The sequence below is a fragment of the Thamnophis sirtalis genome, unplaced genomic scaffold, assembly GCF_051295495.1.
Source record: "Thamnophis sirtalis isolate CommonGarterSnake01/CBP01778 unplaced genomic scaffold, rThaSir2_p1.2 scaffold_11, whole genome shotgun sequence".
NCBI lineage: Eukaryota > Metazoa > Chordata > Lepidosauria > Squamata > Natricidae > Thamnophis > Thamnophis sirtalis.
Genome location: NW_028261391.1, coordinates 42,534 through 61,102, shown reverse-complemented (window position 1 = coordinate 61,102; position 18,569 = coordinate 42,534). Strand labels below are relative to the sequence as shown.

At 52.0% G+C, this 18,569-nt stretch overlaps 1 protein-coding gene across 10 annotated transcripts in view; it reads left to right on the top strand.

Moving 5' to 3' along the window:
* Window positions 1–18,569, top strand: part of DLG1 (discs large MAGUK scaffold protein 1) — a 51,548-nt gene that overhangs the window by 21,584 nt on the left and 11,395 nt on the right. For 5 of the 10 annotated variants that reach the window (XM_087724969.1, XM_087724968.1, XM_087724966.1 and 2 more), the window contains exons 8-16: window positions 913–1,082; window positions 1,345–1,481; window positions 3,990–4,134; window positions 6,638–6,767; window positions 10,322–10,478; window positions 10,707–10,809; window positions 12,744–12,858; window positions 13,732–13,908; window positions 15,711–15,780. In XM_087724969.1, coding sequence (XP_087581095.1) covers window positions 913–1,082; window positions 1,345–1,481; window positions 3,990–4,134; window positions 6,638–6,767; window positions 10,322–10,478; window positions 10,707–10,809; window positions 12,744–12,858; window positions 13,732–13,908; window positions 15,711–15,780 — 1,204 coding nt within the window. Of the gene's footprint in view, window positions 1–912; window positions 1,083–1,341; window positions 1,482–3,989; window positions 4,135–6,637; window positions 6,768–10,321; window positions 10,479–10,706; window positions 10,810–12,743; window positions 12,859–13,731; window positions 13,909–15,710; window positions 15,781–18,569 lie in introns of all 10 variants that reach the window. The other 5 variants (XM_087724967.1, XM_087724965.1, XM_087724961.1 and 2 more) reach the window with 1 other exon arrangement.

Below are 18,569 nucleotides of genomic sequence, written 5' to 3'. Positions count from 1 at the left end.
CGCACGCACGCACACGCACGCGCACACCAGCTCCGTTTTCACTGGCAGAGGGTCGCAGGAAGCTGTTGCAGCCAAAAACGGAGCTTGGGGCCCCGTTTTTGCTGACCCAGTGCTGACCCAGTGCTGGGGCCACCACACCCCCAGCATGAGTGACGTTGAGCTAGCCATGCCTACCTGACACCCCCCCCCCCAAAGTCAACCCTGATGCGGCCCTCAATGAAATTGAGTTTGACACCCCTGGTCTAGAACGACTCGCTGTGGCCAATTCACCGCAGGACAATTCAAGACTGTGTTGATCTTTTCATCCAGTTACACTTCTTATTGGTGCCAGATACTTCAAGGAGTCCCTCCCAGGGAAATGAGGCAGGATTCGCACGTGGAGCAGATCTTAAAAGTTATTTAGTCCATGCCGGTGGCCGAAGGGAGTGCTCTGCTGTGGGCATTAGGCATCGGGCATTCAGATTGGCTTATTCATTTCCATAAACCTCTGTGTCGCCTCCTTCGGTGGCTCAGAAATGTGCTCCAGCCTCAGACCCTCCTCAGCTTCTCCCTTGAGATTTGCTGGAAGCAGCTTTAGAGCTTCCCCTCCAGGCCTCCAGGGGGCAGCCCCACTGCCTGAGCAGCTTCCTCCAAGGGCTTTGGCTCCCCCTGCCTGTGCTTCCCTTGGCTGGCTGCCTTTCGTTCCTTGTCTTCCCTCCTCCCCACTGATTGGGGGCCCCCAAAGGGGAGACGACGGAGAATAGAAGCAGGCAGCCCCGGAAGAGCAGGGAGGAAAGATGGGGGCAGTCCTGGTGGGGGGGGGAGGAGGGCTGTTCCTCAGAGTGGTGCTTTGCTCCATGTTTGATCGGCACCCGTGCTCCCTCTCACGCTTGCACAAGGCGGATATGGGAAACCTCCCCTCTCCCCACGCAGGGTGAACGACTGCATTTTGTGTGTGAACGAGGTGGACGTCCGCGATGTGACCCATGGCAAAGCTGTGGAAGCCTTGAAGGAGGCGGGCTCCATGGTCCGTCTGTCCGTCAAGAGGAGGAGGCAAACCACGGAGAGGGTGGTGGACATAAAGCTGGTGAAGGGGCCCAAAGGTTTGTCAGGGGGTAATGCTCCCCCCTCCCCCCTCCCCCAAAAGCGGGTATCCCCCTTCCCCGCCCTGCAGAAAAGGCCCTTTCCTGGAGGCAGAGGGGCGTCCGTGCCAGCACTTCCGCTGGAGCCTGAACGAGGCAGAGCTGCTGGGATCCACTCTGGCACGGAGCCTCTCAGCGGATTCCCTGCTGTCCCAGAGAGGGTCCTGGGTCCCTGCCGCACGGCCGTGGGTGGATGCTGACGGCCTTCGCTCTCCTGAAGCAGGTCTCGGGTTCAGCATCGCTGGGGGGGTCGGCAACCAGCACATCCCTGGAGACAACAGCATCTACGTCACCAAAATTATCGAAGGCGGAGCTGCACATAAGGACGGACGGCTCCAGATCGGAGACAAGCTGATGGCTGTGAGTTTAACTTTGTTCTGGCTTTTTTCACCCTCCCTTTGGGCAGTTCTGTCCCCTCTTAGCTTTGCTAGGACTCTCTGTCTGACAACACCAGAGGAGTCTCACTTCTTCTTCCTGCTTCTCCTCAATAGCTAACTTCAAAGTTATATTTATACTTGATTTTAATGAGTTATGCATATTTTTTATAATTTCATGTAGTTCTTCAAATTCCCACCTTTCCATAATGTCCAGTTCCAAAATTACAGTTAGTTATACAGTTCTTGTTTCAGAGTTCGGGTCCACCTTAAATTTAGCTAATTCAGCTAATGTGAAGAAGAAGAGAAGCAGGAGCCGCCTTGATCCTTTCTTCTCCCTCCGGCAAAAAACTTCGTATTTTCCCAGCTTTTGATTTTATTTTCCCCCTTGTTACCTTCCACCTCTCATTGCTTAGAGCTGCTTAAAATGCCGTATCTTTTGGAGTATAAGACGCACAGGAGTATACGACGCAGCAAGGTTTTGAAGAGAAAAATTTAAAAAAAACTTTTTGCACTCTGCAAACTTCCCCAAAACATGCCCGTTTTGTCAAAAAAAAGGGCATGGATAGTCTTTAGGAAGTTTGTAGAGTGCTGCTGGGGGCTGGGGGATGGAAATGGAAATTTTTTGTTCATTTCTGCCCTCTCCAGACCCCAGGAGCTCTCTGAAAGCCGCCTAAAAGCTATCCACGGTCATTTTGGTGAAGGGGGCAGAGTTTCAGGAGGCAAAAAAATGCTGTATTCAGTGTATAAGACACACCCAGATTTTCACCCCCTTTTTTGAGGGAAAAGTGTGTGTCTTCTCCAAAAAATACGGTATGCCTTTTTCCAAATTCTGATTTATGACAATTGGTTAATTAAAACTTCAGGCTCAAAGTTTCACATTCCATTTGTTGCAAAGACAAGATTAGGTTATAAGTGAGAAAATAATGATTTTTTTCTTGATTTTTTCCCCTCTTGTTACATTCTACCTCTCATTAATTAGAGTTGCTTAAGATATGTTAGTTAGAAGAAACTTGAATAAAGCAAATCTCCTTGATATGTTGTTTTGGTTTCCGTTTCACCCTCCTAATCTCTTTTAAAGACAAGCCTTTTCAAATCCAAATTCAAAGTTTGTGTTTGAATGGGTTTGTCACTTCTCTGCTTTCTCCTTTCTGTATCCAAGTTATTTAAAGCAAGTAGTTCTTTTTGGGCTTGTGATTTAACCTTCCATTTTCTTTCTTTCTTTCTTTCTTTTCTTTTCTTTTCTTTTCTTTTCTTTCTTTTTTTTGCCAGAATCCCGGTCTGTCCATTGATATTATTTATACTCTCAAGGTTCTTTGCCTTTTCCAAATTCTGATTTATATCTATTGGTTAATTAAATCTTCTTACCAGGTTTTTCATCCCGTTTCCTACATGCTCCTGCTCAGATACTTTGGCCAGAAGCCAGCTTTTTATGCAGCCATGTTGCCATGCTCCCTCCCCCAACGCCGATTCAGAGGGCAAATTGACCTATGAGGGACCTGTTGCACTCCCTCTGGGTCTGATGAGACGCTGCCCCTTCTTCACCCCCCTCCCCACAGGGAGGTTCTGATCCAAAAGGATTTCAGCACTGGTTTGTCAGACAGAGTTCATGTGGCGCTCAGACAGAGTTCATGTGGCGCTCTTCAGAGCTCGCACCTCCCACGTCTGTCCAGCTGAGGAACGTCAGGTCGAATCAAGCAAGCGATTTCTGTAGGCAGTTTCTCCTTTGCCTGATCCGTTGCTTTTGATGTGTAGACTCTTGAAATCCCTTCCTCTCTCATCTTGCTCTGGGAGAGGGAAAAGGGTCTAGGACAACTTGCCATGGCCAACTCGCCACTGGACAAAAGTTACAGTAATACTGAAGAAATGGTGGAATAGAATCTTTAAAGAAAGGATGCCAAGAGGGGCAAATGAAATGTGATTATCAAAAATGTAAATATTTTAAATTTTATTTTAAATAATTAAATTGAATTTGTGAATTGTCCCATGGCGAGTTATCCTGCAGAAAGTTGGCTGTAGCGAGTTGCCCGTGGCAAATTGACAAGATGACTGCGGGGAGTTGAAATTTCCTTTTCTAAATCATTCTCTTGGTCTCAATTATAAACCCACTTTTGATACCATTTCTATCTCATCAGATAAACTTATTCTACTGTTGACTTTACATCAGTAACATCTTTTGGGCACAGTCTGTTCATAGAAACAAACACCATTACTCAGCGAGGGTTGTGAAGCACTATGAAGTGGTATATAAGTCTAAGTTCTATTGCTATTACTGACCTTGTTGATATTGTCGCTGTGTCTGATTCCATTCTTCAAAAGACGCCTTCTGTATTTTTATTGTCATCGTGTTTTGCATCAGTCACAGCAGCAGTCCGGAGACTTGCTGGGCGAGAGCCCAACTTCTGCCTGCGCCAGTGTGGTCCCTTGCCCGGTGACACAGAGGAGGTCTGTTTTCTTCCAGGGATAAGCTCCTTTTGCCTTTTCCCTCTTCCAGGTGAACAACGTTTGCTTAGAGGAAGTCACCCATGAAGAAGCAGTGGCTGCTTTAAAGAACACCTCTGACTTTGTCTATCTGAAACTGGCAAAGCCCAGCACCATGTTCATCAATGATGCTTATGTCCCTCCTGAGATCACTGGCCGTAAGTTTGAATTTGGGGTGGCTGTTTTTTTTGTTAGAAAAGAATTAACTAAAAGCATCTTTTCTCTCCTTGTCCTTTGTTGACATTTTGTTATGTGTGCCAACAATTTTCTGTTTGAACGTTTTATTAGATTAAAGAACAAAGTGCAAGAGGAAATAGGAGGACACAGTGGGGAGGAGGAGGAGGAGGGGAGAGAAAAAGCCTTGACTTCTGACTCCCTCTGTTGCAGTAGAATAAAGCATTAACATTGAACCCCTCAACCTTTTACTTTTCCGTAATCATATGAAGTAGCCACTGGGTGCCAACAATTTTCATGTGAGAATAGATGGCATTTTTATTTCTGTTGCCCCAGAGCCTGGCTAGCAAAACCATAGATAATGTTGCTAAGGTTCAGTAATAGGAGAGAAAAGAGGGGAAAGACCTTTGCACGGGTTCTTGAGCCAATGGATGGCAAACAGACGGAGAATGATTCTGGCCGTTTCTGCAAATCTCTGGGAAAATCTTCAGGTGCAGGAAGGGACGCTTAGGTGGGTGGAAGTGCACCTCTGCGAAGGGTGGGAGATGTCCTTGACTCTCAACATGGCATAATTAAGACTTTTGACCCAGAAATTTTCTGAGATTTAAATAATTTGTTTGTTTAACATAATTCAAAACCTTCCCCGTTCCTAACATCTTTGAGTGATCAATAATAGGGAATAGAAATTTCATAACAAAAATTAACGCGGAGGCCACATTCAGTTTAGGGCGAATGCATGGAAACAAGGGCTTTGGCTTGCAGAAGGCGTCTAGGACCAGGGCCAGCGAGGGGGGTGCACAAAGGCGACTCCTGGAGGGCCCTCTCTAAACATGAACAGCCCCCCCCCCCACTTCTGCCAGGGGGATGGTCCCGCTTCTGTGCTGCGTGGGGTCTTCGAAGTCGCAATCGGAACTCAGGGCTGAAGTTAAGGGTCAGGAGTTGCGCCTGGATCCCTATTGGTGACCGCTACAGAATGGGCAGTTGTCACTTACTGACCGCTCATATTTAGTGACCGTTTGAAGTTACAGCAGTGCTAAATAAGCAGATTTATGGCCAGTCCTTGGAGGTTGTGGTGTTGCAGCCTCCCTACAGTCACATCACAGACATTGGAGCACTTGGCAACCAGTATGCCCCTTCACAAGAGCCACAATCCTGACCCCCCCACCCACCCCCGCGTGATTGCCGTGCGTGGCCTTCAAGCCACCTTCCGACGATCAAAGTCAATGGTTGCAAGTCGCAGTCATGTGACATTGCGCTTAATGACCATGAGTAGTTCATTTAAAGACTGCCGCTGTAACTGCCGTCGTAAGTTGGGTGCTGTTGCATGGTTTTTCCATTTACAGCCACATTGCTTAATGAGAATTGCCAGTTCCAGTCACAGTTGGAAAGTGAGGACTACCCGGAAGTTTGAAATTGGTGGCGTTTCCGACTGATGAGATTGCGCCAGCTGTAATTCTGGGCTCCAAGGCAGCCCCACGTGAAGCTCATAACATTAGTCGCGTGGCGGTCGAGAGGGGAATTAACATTGCCAGGGCATCGTGGGTTGACCTACCGGGGTAACACCTGGCAGACCAGCTTCCGGTGTCTCCCACGGCGGACGTTCCCCTGGCTCAGCCTCCGCAGCTCCTCTGAAGCCATCTGAGTGCTGGACCCGGCTTCACTTTATCCTCCCTTGGCCAGAGTTTCATTCCTTGGTCGTCTGACAATTCAATTACTTCCCTTCCCTTCTTCTTCCTCTTCCGTCCACGAGCTCCTTGAACCCATGGCCTGGTCCTCAGAGCATTGTCTGAAACACTTTCATCCTCTTCATGCTGCCCAGCACTTGTTAGCTTTCTCCTGTGGGCCTCTTTAAAAAGTGCTTGCCCCCCCCCCCCCCATTTTGGGATTCTTCACATCTGCAGGTTCAGCTTCTCTTCCAAAGTTTCCCAAACAAACGAAGACATGACTGTCCCGGGGAGGTGGCGGGCGGTTAGGGGGGCTGAGTTGGCAGATAGGCTGTGTGTGGATGGAGTGACTGCCAGTCCCAGCAGAGTCTGTGCTTGGCGCTCTGAGGCAACCCAGCTCCCTGTTTGGGATCAGGCGGCCAATGCTGGGCTGCCTTCGTGGCTGCCTAAACGCGGGTGACGAAAGGATGAAGGGATGAGGGCAGCCGAGGGGCTGGGAAAGGGCACTCCTCTTCCACTCCTCCCAGGTCAGGTGGGAGCAGGTGGAGCTGGGTGATATGCCCTGGCATTAAGGGGAACGTAGCAGGTCAGAACTTACCTATCCAGGCACTTAGCAGCGGCTCCTCATTGGGTTGGGTTCATTCTTGCCTCCCCCACCCCAGTCATCGGGCCTGGAGGTTGAACTGCGGCTGAAAAGCTCCACTCTTTCCGTTCAGCATCTGCAGCTTGGGGGTGCTTGGCAGGTGAAGGGGCAGCTTCTGCCACTTGGCCCCAGGCAGCAGAGGGCACCTTCTTCTGACTGACCCCCCCTCCCCCTCCCCAGCTTACTCTCAGCCTGCAGAGAATCACGTCAGCCCGTCAAGTTACCTGGGCCAGCCTTTGCCACCACCAGCCTCCCCAGGGAGATACTCACCTGTTCCTAAGGCAACGCTGGGAGAAGACAAGATCACCAGGTAGGAAGCCTCTCTGCCTCTGCAGCCACTTCTGCAATAAGTCCCCGGCTGAACGCCTGGGGTGGGGGGTGGGGGGCAAGGGCAGGGTGGAGGGGGTGGTGGAAGGGAATGGCCGGCAGAGCAGGGCACCCCAAAGGGAAGGAGGTGCCTGGGTGAGGGAGGGTGTCTGCGGAGCCATTCACTGCCTAGAAGGAAGGCTCTTTGTAGGGTAGCTCCCACCTCCAAGAAGGAATAGTCTTTCGGTGGAGGCAGACAGTCCTTGACTTATGACCATATGTTTCTGGAAGGGGGGCTTCCAGTACTTTCAGCTGTGTCGCAGAATGTGCACCCCCCCCCCCAGGGCTGCACTTCCAACGCTTGGCAACAGGGCTCACGTTTACGACTTGTCACAGTGTGGTGTGGTCCTGCATGATACTCAACACTCCCCCCCCCCCCCCCCAGGTTTCTGATGGTTTTTGCCAATTTCCAGAGAATGGATTCAGTTTTATGGCTATATGATTTGCTTAAAGGTTGTATGATGTGAACTTAAAACTATGTGATTCATTTAATGACTGCCATAAATCACATCTGGTTAAGTGCCTTGACTTACGACTGTCACGATTTAACAACTGAAACAGAGGTGGCCATAGGTTGAGGACTACCCGTAATGAAGTGCTGTTCCTGTGGGGTTTTTGCTCTTCCCGGGGCCCTGGCGGTTCTTCCTTCTTCCTCTTGGCTGGACTGACCGTGAGGCCTCATTGCTAGAGGAAATCCTCATGCCCAGAGGGGTGCAATGGCCAGTCGAGCGATGGACAGCGGGAGCATTTGTCTTCCAAGAAGGTTGGGTGCAGAAAGGCCCCCCTTTGCCCCGCAGCCCCCGGCAGCTCTGGCGGGGGTTGGGTGCTGGCCGACGAGGGCCTGGCTGCTTTCGAGGCCAGTGGCGGAAATGGGAAGGGGAAGCCAGGATCGGTCGATGGCCCGGATGGAAGCGCCAGGGGGGTCAGCAGCCAGGGTCCTGTTAGCATTGGGGTGGGGTGGGAGGTGTTGGGCCGCGAGACGCGTGTCCTACCCGAGACTTGCAGCTCCGTCGCATTCCTCGCTGTTTTGTCCAGGAAAGTTGAACTTGAGATGTTTTTTTTTACAAGGTGCTTCCCTGGACAAAACAGTGAGGAATGCGACGGAGCTGCAAGTCTCGGGTAGGACACGCGTCTCGCGGCCCAACACCTCCCACCAAACACCTCCCTCCGCCCAATGCTAAGAAGATCCTGGCTGCCTCCCTTCCCCACCATCTCTCTAGCGAGAGGGGTGGCAGGTGGGGTGCGGGAGAAGTGTGAGGCATGGAGCGAGACGTGGCTTCTCTTGCCGCCTCTTCTGCCCCCACCCTCGCCGGGCATGGCAGGCTTCCTCCGCAGCTTCCAAGCTGCAGGGCAAAAGGCTCACCCCTGGGGATGAATCACTGCAGGAACCAGCCCACGGCAGCCCAGGCCTCCGAAATCTCTCGCTCCCCAGATCGCCCACCTTGCAAAGAAAGCCCAACCTGATGCAAATGCCGCCTCCAGCCGGCTCTTCATCCTGGTGAAAGTACTCTTTGAAAGGATATTCTGAAGGTGGGGGGGGGGGTAGAGATTTCCTGCCCATTGGCATCTCCTCACAGGGCTCCTCCTGATGTCCCAGGTGGGAAAAAACATCCCATAAAGGAAGGCATGGAAATCCATACAACTGGGATGTCGGAAGAAGCCCTGTGAGAAATCTCCCCCCCTCCCACCTTCAGGTAGTCCTGTGGGCTGGCCGGAGAGGGAGCGTCTTCAGTGAACTTCGATCTTTGTGTCTCTGCAGGCGGCAGCGTCTCCTTCCTCCTCCTCCTCCTCCTCCTCCTCCTCCTCCTCCTCCTCCTCCTCCTCCTCCTCCTCCTCCTCCTCCTCCTCCTCTCTGGCCTGATTCTCAAATATTTTCAAGCCAAGTAAGGTCAAGAGAGGGGAGTATCTCTTCCCCCTCCCTCACCAAACTTTGCGTGTAGGCATGACATTTCACAAAGCTCCTTAATCCGCAGCTGCTGGCTCCCTCGCTTTGTGCTTTTCATGCACATACCCACATACCCGCCCTGCCTGGGGAGGCCGTCTCCCCCTCCCAGGATTCCGTTTCCAAGGGAAGAAGAGCGCTGGGGCGGCACTGGACTCCCCCCCCCACCTGCCCTGCCTGGCTCCTCTCAGAGCTTTGCTCCTGAAACCCTGGTGCCACTTCTCTGCCAGAGCTTGGTCTCTGGGAGACCCGGAAGGGGGGAACGGGGGGGGCTGAGGGCAAGGCAACATTTTTTTTACCCTTATTTTGTCCCGATCCATGTGACTCCCTGGGCCACGTAGGTCGGGACGAAATAATGATAAAGCTGCTGCTACAGTAGCCTTCGGAAGGCCGGTGCGAGGCGCATGGGGAGCATCACTTGGCCTCCTGCTGCTTTTGGGTCCGCAATTGATGGCAAAAGCAGCCGCACTTGCTGGAGGCCGCAGCCTGAGCAGCCCCCGCAAATCAGCTGCTCTGTGAATGGCAGCCGGATCGGCCCGGCTCCTCCGATTAAGAAGCTGAGAAGCACCAAGGTGAGCAGGGAAGGGGAGGGCTTCCTCCTGTGCCGTCCACCCCTCCCTCCTTTTCGGGGGAAGGGGATACATTTACACCAGTCCCAGAAATCAGTCCTGGCCTCATTATCAGGACGTGTCGTTAAATTGACATTTGAAATTGGAGAACAAGAAGATAAACAATTTTATAATAAGACATGGGATTTATTTTAATCAATGGTTAGATGAAAAAACATGGAAACGAAAGATGCTAGAGAATGTTATCAATACAAGAATAACAGAATGATATTGAATATAACATCAAGATATATTATTATTGGATAGATTGAAGATGATGTAATGAATTGTTATAAATGATCCCAATATTTAGTGTAGCTCTTTGAAAGTGAAGGAATAAATAGTGATAGTCAAACAAATAAGGTACAATGGTAATGGTGTATATAAACATATTTGATTTGATAAGATGTGATTTCATATAAATTGCAAGTGATGACTATGGAAAGGATGCACAAAAACCTTGTAACCCATCGACACTACACTGTATGCGATGAAGGATGGTTTTATCTTTTTTATGTCTTGTTTGTCTATGTCTGCCTAAAAAAAAAAAAAAATTGCAAAAAGGGACATGTCCTATTTTCAGGGAAACACAGTATAGCTTTTAAAGATACACATATCTGTGCATATATATATATGTCCTGAGTTTTCTTCATAACTTTATCATGATAAGAAACAGTGTTAAGTCTCTGCAGAGAGAGAACTCGCTGATTAAGACCTCAATTCTTTCCATTTGCATTTGATATATTTTTTGTTTAGTTTTCTTTTTCCTTTATCCATAGAAGTAGAAAGAAGGGTTCCTTGCTGAAATCTTTATTCGTGTGCCTATTAAATCCTTAATTTGTTGATTAAAAACAAGCACGTCTTGTGTGCCTTTGGCTCTTCTTATCCTGACAGCCACTGGGGCTGTCCATGCAGGAGGAGTGGCTGTAATTGGTTTCTCCTTTTAAGGGAGCCACGGAAGCTGGTGCTGCATCGGGGCTCCACAGGACTTGGCTTCAACATCGTGGGGGGAGAGGACGGGGAGGGGATTTTTGTCTCCTTCATCCTTGCCGGGGGGCCTGCAGACCTCAGTGGGGAGCTCAGGAAAGGAGACCGCATCATTTCGGTAAGACCCTGCAAAGGGGGGAAACCAGTCGGGGCTCTTCTTGGCAGGGGACCCTGGACCGTGCGGGGCTCTGCCTGGCAAGGTGGGCGAGGGGGGGTGGATAAGACCTCTGTGACCCACCAGGAGGCAGCTTGGCCGTCTGCAAGGGGCCGGTTGGGTTCCAAGCTGGTTGATTTGGTGACATTCACGTTCTGATCTGAGCAACGGTTCCTTTGTGTTACTTTCCAGGTAAATGGCGTGGACCTCAAAGCAGCAACCCACGAAGAGGCAGCCGCTGCCTTGAAAAATGCCGGTCAGTCCGTCACTATCGTAGCCCAGTATCGTCCCGAAGGCAAGTGGATGATCAGATTAAACCCCCTCTTTCCCCCTTGGGAATCCACTGCTTTAAGACCTTGCAATGGCTGGGAGGCTGAGAAAGCCTTGGGGCCACCTGCCGTCTTCATGGCGATGGAGTTTGCTTCCCAGGTGACTTTGTCAAAGGAAGGGGATTGATGCAAGGGGCCAGGATGGGGTCACACTTGGGCCGTGTGTGTGTGGGGGGGGCTCTGAGGCAGGACCCTCTGGTTGGACCTGGGAGAGAGGCTCCCACTGGGCCACCCCACCCCCATTCCGATGGCTCTGACCCTCTTAGTCCTTGGCAGGCCTGGCTCACCCCCCCTCCCCACCTGTGGGTCCAGATGCGCCTCTTCGTTATGCGCGGCCTCCACGTGTCGCCTTTTGCTTCCCTGTGTTGTTTTTCTTTGCCTCCTTTTAAAAAACCCCACCCAGAGACGCAAACTGTGGTTACTCGGTTTGCAACGTTTTAAAAACAAAACGCCTAATAACATATTCCGGTTTCGTTCCGGGATGCTCTTCAGAATGGGAAAATCTGGCTCTGTGGGAAATGACCCTGCATTGCCTCGTCTAGTCCTCAGTTAGTGACGAGTGAGTGGAGCCAGAATTTATGTCAATAAGCACTCTGGTTTTAAGGCCTGGCGTCATTTGACCACATCCGTTGTGAAGTGAGGGTCACAGGTCATTAAGCGAGTTCCTGGTGGCTTGCAGGCAGGTAGGGCACGCGGCATGGCATGAGCATGGTGGGCCGGGGGTGGCTGATGCTGGGCAGGGGTGTGTGTGCAAGGGACTGACCAGACCAACTGGCCACCGTCCCTGCCAGCTTCCCCTTGGACTCTGCTGGTGGGAAGCTGGCCGGAGAAGTTGCAGATGGCTGTCATGTGACCGAAGGGCACTGCGACTGTCATAAGTGTGAACCAGTTGTCAAGATACCCACATCACAATCGTGTGAGTGCGGGGTTTCTGGGGTGAGCGGAAATCCTAATATCACTTATAAATATCACTCATTCAGCACTGTCATAACTTGCATGCTAAACTGGTGGCCATGAAACAAGGACCCAAAATTCCTTGGCCGATGGGGTCTGCGGCATGCCCTTTCTGCTGGGGGGGGGGGAGCACGGGGACAAGCCAGTCCCGTGGGGGGGGGGAGGGGAGGTGCTTCTTCAGGTAGCCTGGATCTCTCTCGTCCAAAGCCTCCACGGCTATAACCCACCCCTTGGGTTGCACCTGGAAGCAGACAAGACAGTTGGTTTTGGCCCTAACTTCGTTGCTCATTGAATCTGTTAATCTGCTGTTTACCTGCTTTTAACAATTTATGATTTTGTTTTCAAATTTTCTTACCTGAATGCTCACCAGAGCACGAGTGGGCTTCAGTCAAACAGATAGATAGATCAACCACGTTTCAGTCTGTCAAATATCTGGAGTAAATTTGTGTACCCTTGCACTATCACTCTGTGTTTGTGTGTGTCTGTCTGTCTGTCTGTCTGTGTGTGTCTGCATGAGTGACAGAGAGAAAATGAGGGGGTTCCACTATCTTTTTGAAATCTTTGGGGTGGGGGGGGGGAGAGAAGGATACGTGTTTTGAAGGAAAAGTCTAGGTGGGCGTAAGATTTGGGGCGCCCAAAACCCTGATATTCCGCAGCCCTGGCATTTGTGGAACTGACCTGAAGAGCCGAGGTGGCGCAGTGGTTAAATGCAGCACTGCAGGCCACTTCAGCTGACTGCAGTTCTGCAGTTCGGCTGTTCAAATCTCACCGGCTCAGGGTTGACTCAGCCTTCCATCCTTCCGAGGTGGATGAAATGAGGACCCGGATTGTTGTTGGGGGCGATATGCTGACTCTGTAAACTGCTTAGAGAGGGCTGAAAGCCCTATGAAGCGGTAGATAAGTCTAACTGCTATTGCTATTGACCTGGCATTTCCCTCTTCCTCAGAATATGGCCGTTTTGAAGCCAGAATACATGACTTGCGAGAGCAGATGATGAGCAGCAGCATGAGCTCCGGATCTGGCTCTCTGCGGACCAGCCAGAAGCGGTCCCTCTACGTCAGGTGAGGCTTCCGGGGCTGTTGAGGGCCCTGGCTCTGCTGCTGGCCCCTTTGTCTCTTCTTCGAGTCTCTTGAAGGATGGAACTATCTGCCGGAGCATCTGGGGAGGCTTTGGAGCCCGGCAGCCCCCACTAACTTGGTTTGGCAGGATAGGCCTGGATATTTGAGGCTCCCCGATACTCCTGTGTCTCTCCCTCCTGAATGTCATGAGGTCTGATCCAGTCATTCTGCTTGGCTTGGCCGTCTGCAGCCCCCCCCCCAATAATATCAGCCCCCCTGCTTTTGTTCTTCTCCAGATGCTCTCATGTGGCTTTCCTCCCCCCCCCTCTCCTTGGTTCTCAAGACACGAGGGCCCTTCCCTCACCCGGCACTGCCCCCCCCCCCCCGGCTGCTCTGTTTCAGGATCTTCAGCCTCTGCCTTTCACTTAAGAGTTTCATCCACCTCGTCTCAGTGACACCCGTTAAGCCGTCTTTGCTTCCCTACGTGAAGATGCCTTCCTGTAGGTCTCTCACGCCCTCTGCCTTGGCCACGCTGAACGTCTTGGCTCATGCAGCTTGAGCAACTGGTACAGCTGTAGAAGCGAAGCAATATATTCGTACTGCCGGAAGAATGTGCGGCTTTATCATTTTTCCGGGTGCTGAAATCGCCACTTAATGCAGCAGCCTCTCCCCCCCCCCCCCGGATGATGATGATGATGATGCGCTTCGTGGGGCTGCATCTCCGCTGCCCACCGCTCTGTTTGCAGCCGTTACCCGGTTTTCTCCTGGGGCTGCAAAGGTTTTCTTCCTCCTCCTCCTGGGGAATCTTTTCCCTCCTGCTCTGTCCCCTGGTCACCCGTTTCCTCCTCTTCCCTTTCTTCTTCCCTTCGTCCGCAGAGCCCTCTTTGACTACGACAAGACTAAAGACAGTGGCCTCCCCAGCCAGGGGCTCAACTTCCACTTCGGCAACATCCTCCACGTCATCAATGCCTCGGACGATGAATGGTGGCAGGCACGGCTGGTGATGCCGGGCGGGGAGAGTGACCAGGTTGGCGTCATCCCCAGCAAACGCAGGTAGCGGTCTCGCACGGCGGCTCGAGGCCTGCCAGGAAAAAGGGGTTGTGGGGGGGAGAGGAGCCCCAAGTGGGATTGGCTGCTTTCTTTTTAATAATTTTTTAAAATCAGATATTTTTATACATGTCACCATCATCGTTCCTCCATTTCCATTGGACTATAATTGTTTCAGCGTCCATCATAAATGTACCAAGATTTAAAACCTGACCACATGCTGGCATTTCTTTTGTTATTTCTAATATCCTCCAATAACAATCGGCCAGACTTGGTGGCAGCAGAGAAAGTCCAGGTGGCAGCTGGTGGCGCCAGCAGATGTGGCCAAATGACAGCAGCGTCAGGAAGGGGAAGCAAGAGAGTGTTTACTACTACTGCTACTACTACTACTACTACTACTACTACTACTAGTACTGTTGAGGCCCTTCTCCCATGCAAAGGGACTCTGGGCACTTCACAGGTCATAAGTCCCGACGGAGCACTTGGGCGGGGGGCGGGGGTGCTGGGCGAGGGGCTCCAACAGACCCCAGGAAGGATAATCGGAGCTGTGGGTGAAGACGCTGAGACCCTGAGCAGGACCAAGCCCAGCTCCCCAGGCCTCTGGCAGAGGAGAGCTGAGAGTGGGGAAGGCACAGGCCGCCCAGAGGAAGGTTGGGGTAGGACTTTTTTGTAAATCAGTCCCCCGTTGGTTGCAAGGGGAGCCACGGCTTGACCGAAGGTTCCTGGGGTGCCCAGAAGATCAATCGTTTAAGTCAGCCCATGCACAGAACCACAGCAGCCCTTGCGACGGTTCCCTTCACTGAGCCCTCACGCACTTCACTAGGAAGCCAGGATTTCTGTCCTTCGTTCTGTTTGGAGGAGCCAAGAAATAGCAGGATCCTCCCCCACAGGCTTACCTGAGGCTCCAGGGAGGGCTGGAATCTGCAGGTGGAGTTTGAGGGGGGGGGGCTTGCAAAAGGCCTGGGGCTTCTTTTCCACCAGCCAACAATTTATATGGCTACCCTGCTTGTTCTCTAATGGCTAACAACACAACCACAAACAGCACAAAAGTATACTAAGGGCCCCATGCCAGAACCCACTCAAAACATTTCTGAGTCAAATGGTTCCGGTCTGGCTCCTCTAACATCCCTGTCCCGGCAGCCCCTGGGGAAGAGTCGTGGCCTCTTTGAGTCGTCCCCTCAAAGACACATTCAGCACAGCATGGACCCAGCCACGGGTGACCCCTGAAGGGGCTTGGACCAGCCAGGAGGGATGCTGGTGGCCGAACTCCTGGTCCCAGGGATCCATGCAGGCGAACGGAGTGAACGCCCTTCCGCTAACCAAGCAAAGCCTTGTTTCCATGGGGTGTAGCGCTAAGGGCCCGCTCCCTCCCAATTGAGCTCTGGAAGGGCCTGCCTGTCCTCCTGGCCTGGATCTTGGGGCTGGGGGGATTTGAGACCCTTTCTGGATGGGCCACATTTGCCTCACCATCTGTTGTGTATTGTGGTCCTTCTGCTGTGTTGTGTGCAGCCCGGAATCAGGCCAATGGGTGCATTTTGCCACTTTTATTGCACAAGGTGACGCTTCTGGCAGGTGGATTTGTCAAGTGCCGCTTGATTCTCCAAATATTTTCTGGCCCATTGGGCAAGTGCTGAAGGGGGCGGGGGACAAAGCTCTCTTCTGTGGGGGAAGCTCTGCCCACCTCCAGTCTGGATCCTCATCCTGGCAGCCAACCTTGTGGCCAGAGAGACGCACGGCGGTTCTGCCCCAGGAAGGAGAGAATCAGAGCCGCCGACCCTCATGGGTTTTCTCCTGCATTTTCCTTGCAGGGTGGAGAAGAAGGAACGAGCTCGGTTAAAGACGGTGAAGTTTAATTCTAAAGCGAGAGGTGACAAAGGGGTGAGTGTGGGTCAATGGTTGCCGTTGCAGTGCTTGTCCACCACAGGGTCCCTGCTGGAGGGGCCAGGAGAGAAAGGGGGGGGGACATGATGCATTATGAATGTTTTGAGCAGTTTTCCAACACTAAAAACCAAATGGAAATTTGAAAAAAATTAGAGCCCACCTAATCAGAGATTTGGTGAATGATAGAAGCCTTGAGGAATATCTAGATATTTGTTAAATTCTGATGGGGGACAGTTGGGGAAAGGGGGGGGGGCCTTCCGGTGTGAGGCTGCTTAAAATCCAAGTCTGTCACAGAGGTGGCTGTCCAACCTCCTCCTCTTCCTCCTCCTCCTCCTCTCTGCCCACCGTCTCTCTGGGCCACGGACGTACCTCTAATGTCCCCTCAGAACTTGCCTTCCTCAACCACCACAGTTGCTATGGGGAGCAGAAGGGGGGGGGCAGTTTGGCAGTCTGGGTGGCCAGAAGGTTGCCCCGTTCGCTCATCCCCAGAGCGCCCGGCTCAAAGCCAGTGGGGGAGGCCGGTGCTCCTGACCACGGCTGAGCCTTCTGCCGGCATCGAGCGTTTGCGTGTCTCCTGGATATTCAGCCACGTGAGCTCCCTTGAACTGCTTACCTTGGCTCTTCCCTCGATGATGTAGGGCCCACCTGGGCCTCGTCTGCTCCCACCCGCCACGCTCCATCCCCAGGGACACCAGAGCTCTTCCACAGGCCATCTCGTGGCAGACCCGAGGGATGCGCTTTCGGGAGTCCCACCGCCGAGACCCTAACCCTAAAGCCAAGCCATTGGCTGCCCCGCATAGCATTAGGAGGAGCTTTCCGTTCTGAGGTTTCCGCAAGGGTCCCGGATGCTAAAGCTCGGGAGGAGCTGAAGAAGACTCCCAGGGGAGGCCCTGGTTCCTTGCAGGCACATCTGGAGCCGCTTCTGGCCTCAAAAAGCACCTGCAGCTTTTTAATGCTGGCAGCAGTAGGTGGGCGTTACAGATGCCCAAGCAGAAGCTCTCCTAAGGGGGAGAATGATGGGATGCCAGGGGGCAAAGGGGCCTTGCCTCATCTGATCCTCTTCCCAGAGCAGAAATCCACCCCCGCAGCGTCCCTGAGAGATGGTTGCCTGTACAAATCTGGGGAAGGAAAGTCTCCACCTGCCGACTAAACATTGCAGCTCTTATCCTTAGGAAACGTTTCCTGCTTCTTTCAGAGCAAAACTGACTGGTTTCTCTAGAATTTAAACCCAGAGTTTTTTGCCCCATCATTGGAATAACAACCATTCTGTTACTTCTCCTATATGGCCCGAGGGTTCAGGTTCAGCTCTAGCTCTGAAGTAGCTTCTTGAAAAAGCACCTTTTGGGACAACAGTGGCCTGGGTGACGGAGACTTTCTACTACCGGTATATGACAACCTTCAGTTACTTAAAGCCATTGGGCTGGAAGGGACCTCAGAGGTCTTCTAGTTCATCCCCCTGTTCAAGTCAGGAGACCTGATTCCATTCCAGACAAATGGATATCCAGTCTCTTCTTCAAAACCTCTGTGATGGAGCCCCCCCCCCCCCCCAACTCCACAAGGTTCAGCTCTCCCATTGATTAGTTATTCTCACCGGCAGGAAATTTCTCCTTCGTTCCAGCTCGTTTCACCCCTAATGAGCTTCCACCCATTGTTTCTTGTCTGGGACAGCCCCCCCCCCACCCTCCCCCAAGTACTGGCTGTCATGTCACCCCCAACCCTCCTGGCTTCCTTCAACTGGACATACCTAGTTACCTCAGCCGTTCATTGTGCTGAAGTCCATCCAGATCCTTCTGAATCTTGAGTCTGTCTTCCAGAGTACCAGCCATTCAGCCCGGCTTGGTGTTGCCTAGAGATGAGTTCCCTTCCATCCCCTCATCTAGATCTCACTTATAAAAATGTTGAAGAGAAGGGGCCTAAGACCTTAAGGTAGCCCACTCCCTCCGTGCAGGGCCTTCTCATCCTCTGATCTCTTGTGGGCGCTCTCCCCTTCGTCAGCGTCCTTTTAAAATGTGGTGTCCAAAACTGAACGCAAAGTCCTCGGTTTGGTCTAATTTTCAGGACAGTAAACGTAATTCTCTAAATAATTTATCTCTAAATAAAGGAAAGGGGGGCAGTTTCAGAAGACCTCTTGGAAACCATATCCAGGTTCTGTATAATCTAGGAATCCAGGCCTCTGTCTCTGTGGCTGCAGGTCAGCCCCAGGGATTAAGTCCCCCCCCCCCCCGTCCTCCCTTTCTTGCCCCTTTGTGCCATCACTTTTCCAGCCCGGAATGCAACCGGCACTGGCTCCGTCTTTCTCTCCTGATACTTCCTGCTCTGGCCCAGTTATAAGGGCATTGTTCTCCCATCTCCTATTAGGATATTTTGTCTCTGTGCCTTTTTGGGCCGAGTGTTTCATGGTCAGCATTTGATTTCCTTTGGGAAACTGAGGATCCAGGAAGACGTAGGGGATGGGCAGCTGACTCAACCAATCGGCAGTAAAGGAGCCCAAAACCTCAGCTGAGCCGCACGGATCCCTGAGCCGTTTGGGCTTGGCTTGGTTCAGCCTCTTGGGAAGAAGGAACGTGCTGGCCTGGCCCTCCTGGTCATCCCCTCCCCCAGTGGGGGTTCATGGCTTGTGATGGTACGGCCAGAGGGGGGACGAAGAAGAAGAAAGAAGAAGAAGAGCAAGTGGGTCCATAACGGTTTGCTCTCTGAATTCCCTCACGTCCATTCTCTTTCCCATTTGGGGAACCTCCCTCCCTCCCTCCCTCCCTCCCTCCCTCCTTTCTGCACTGAAGTGAAAA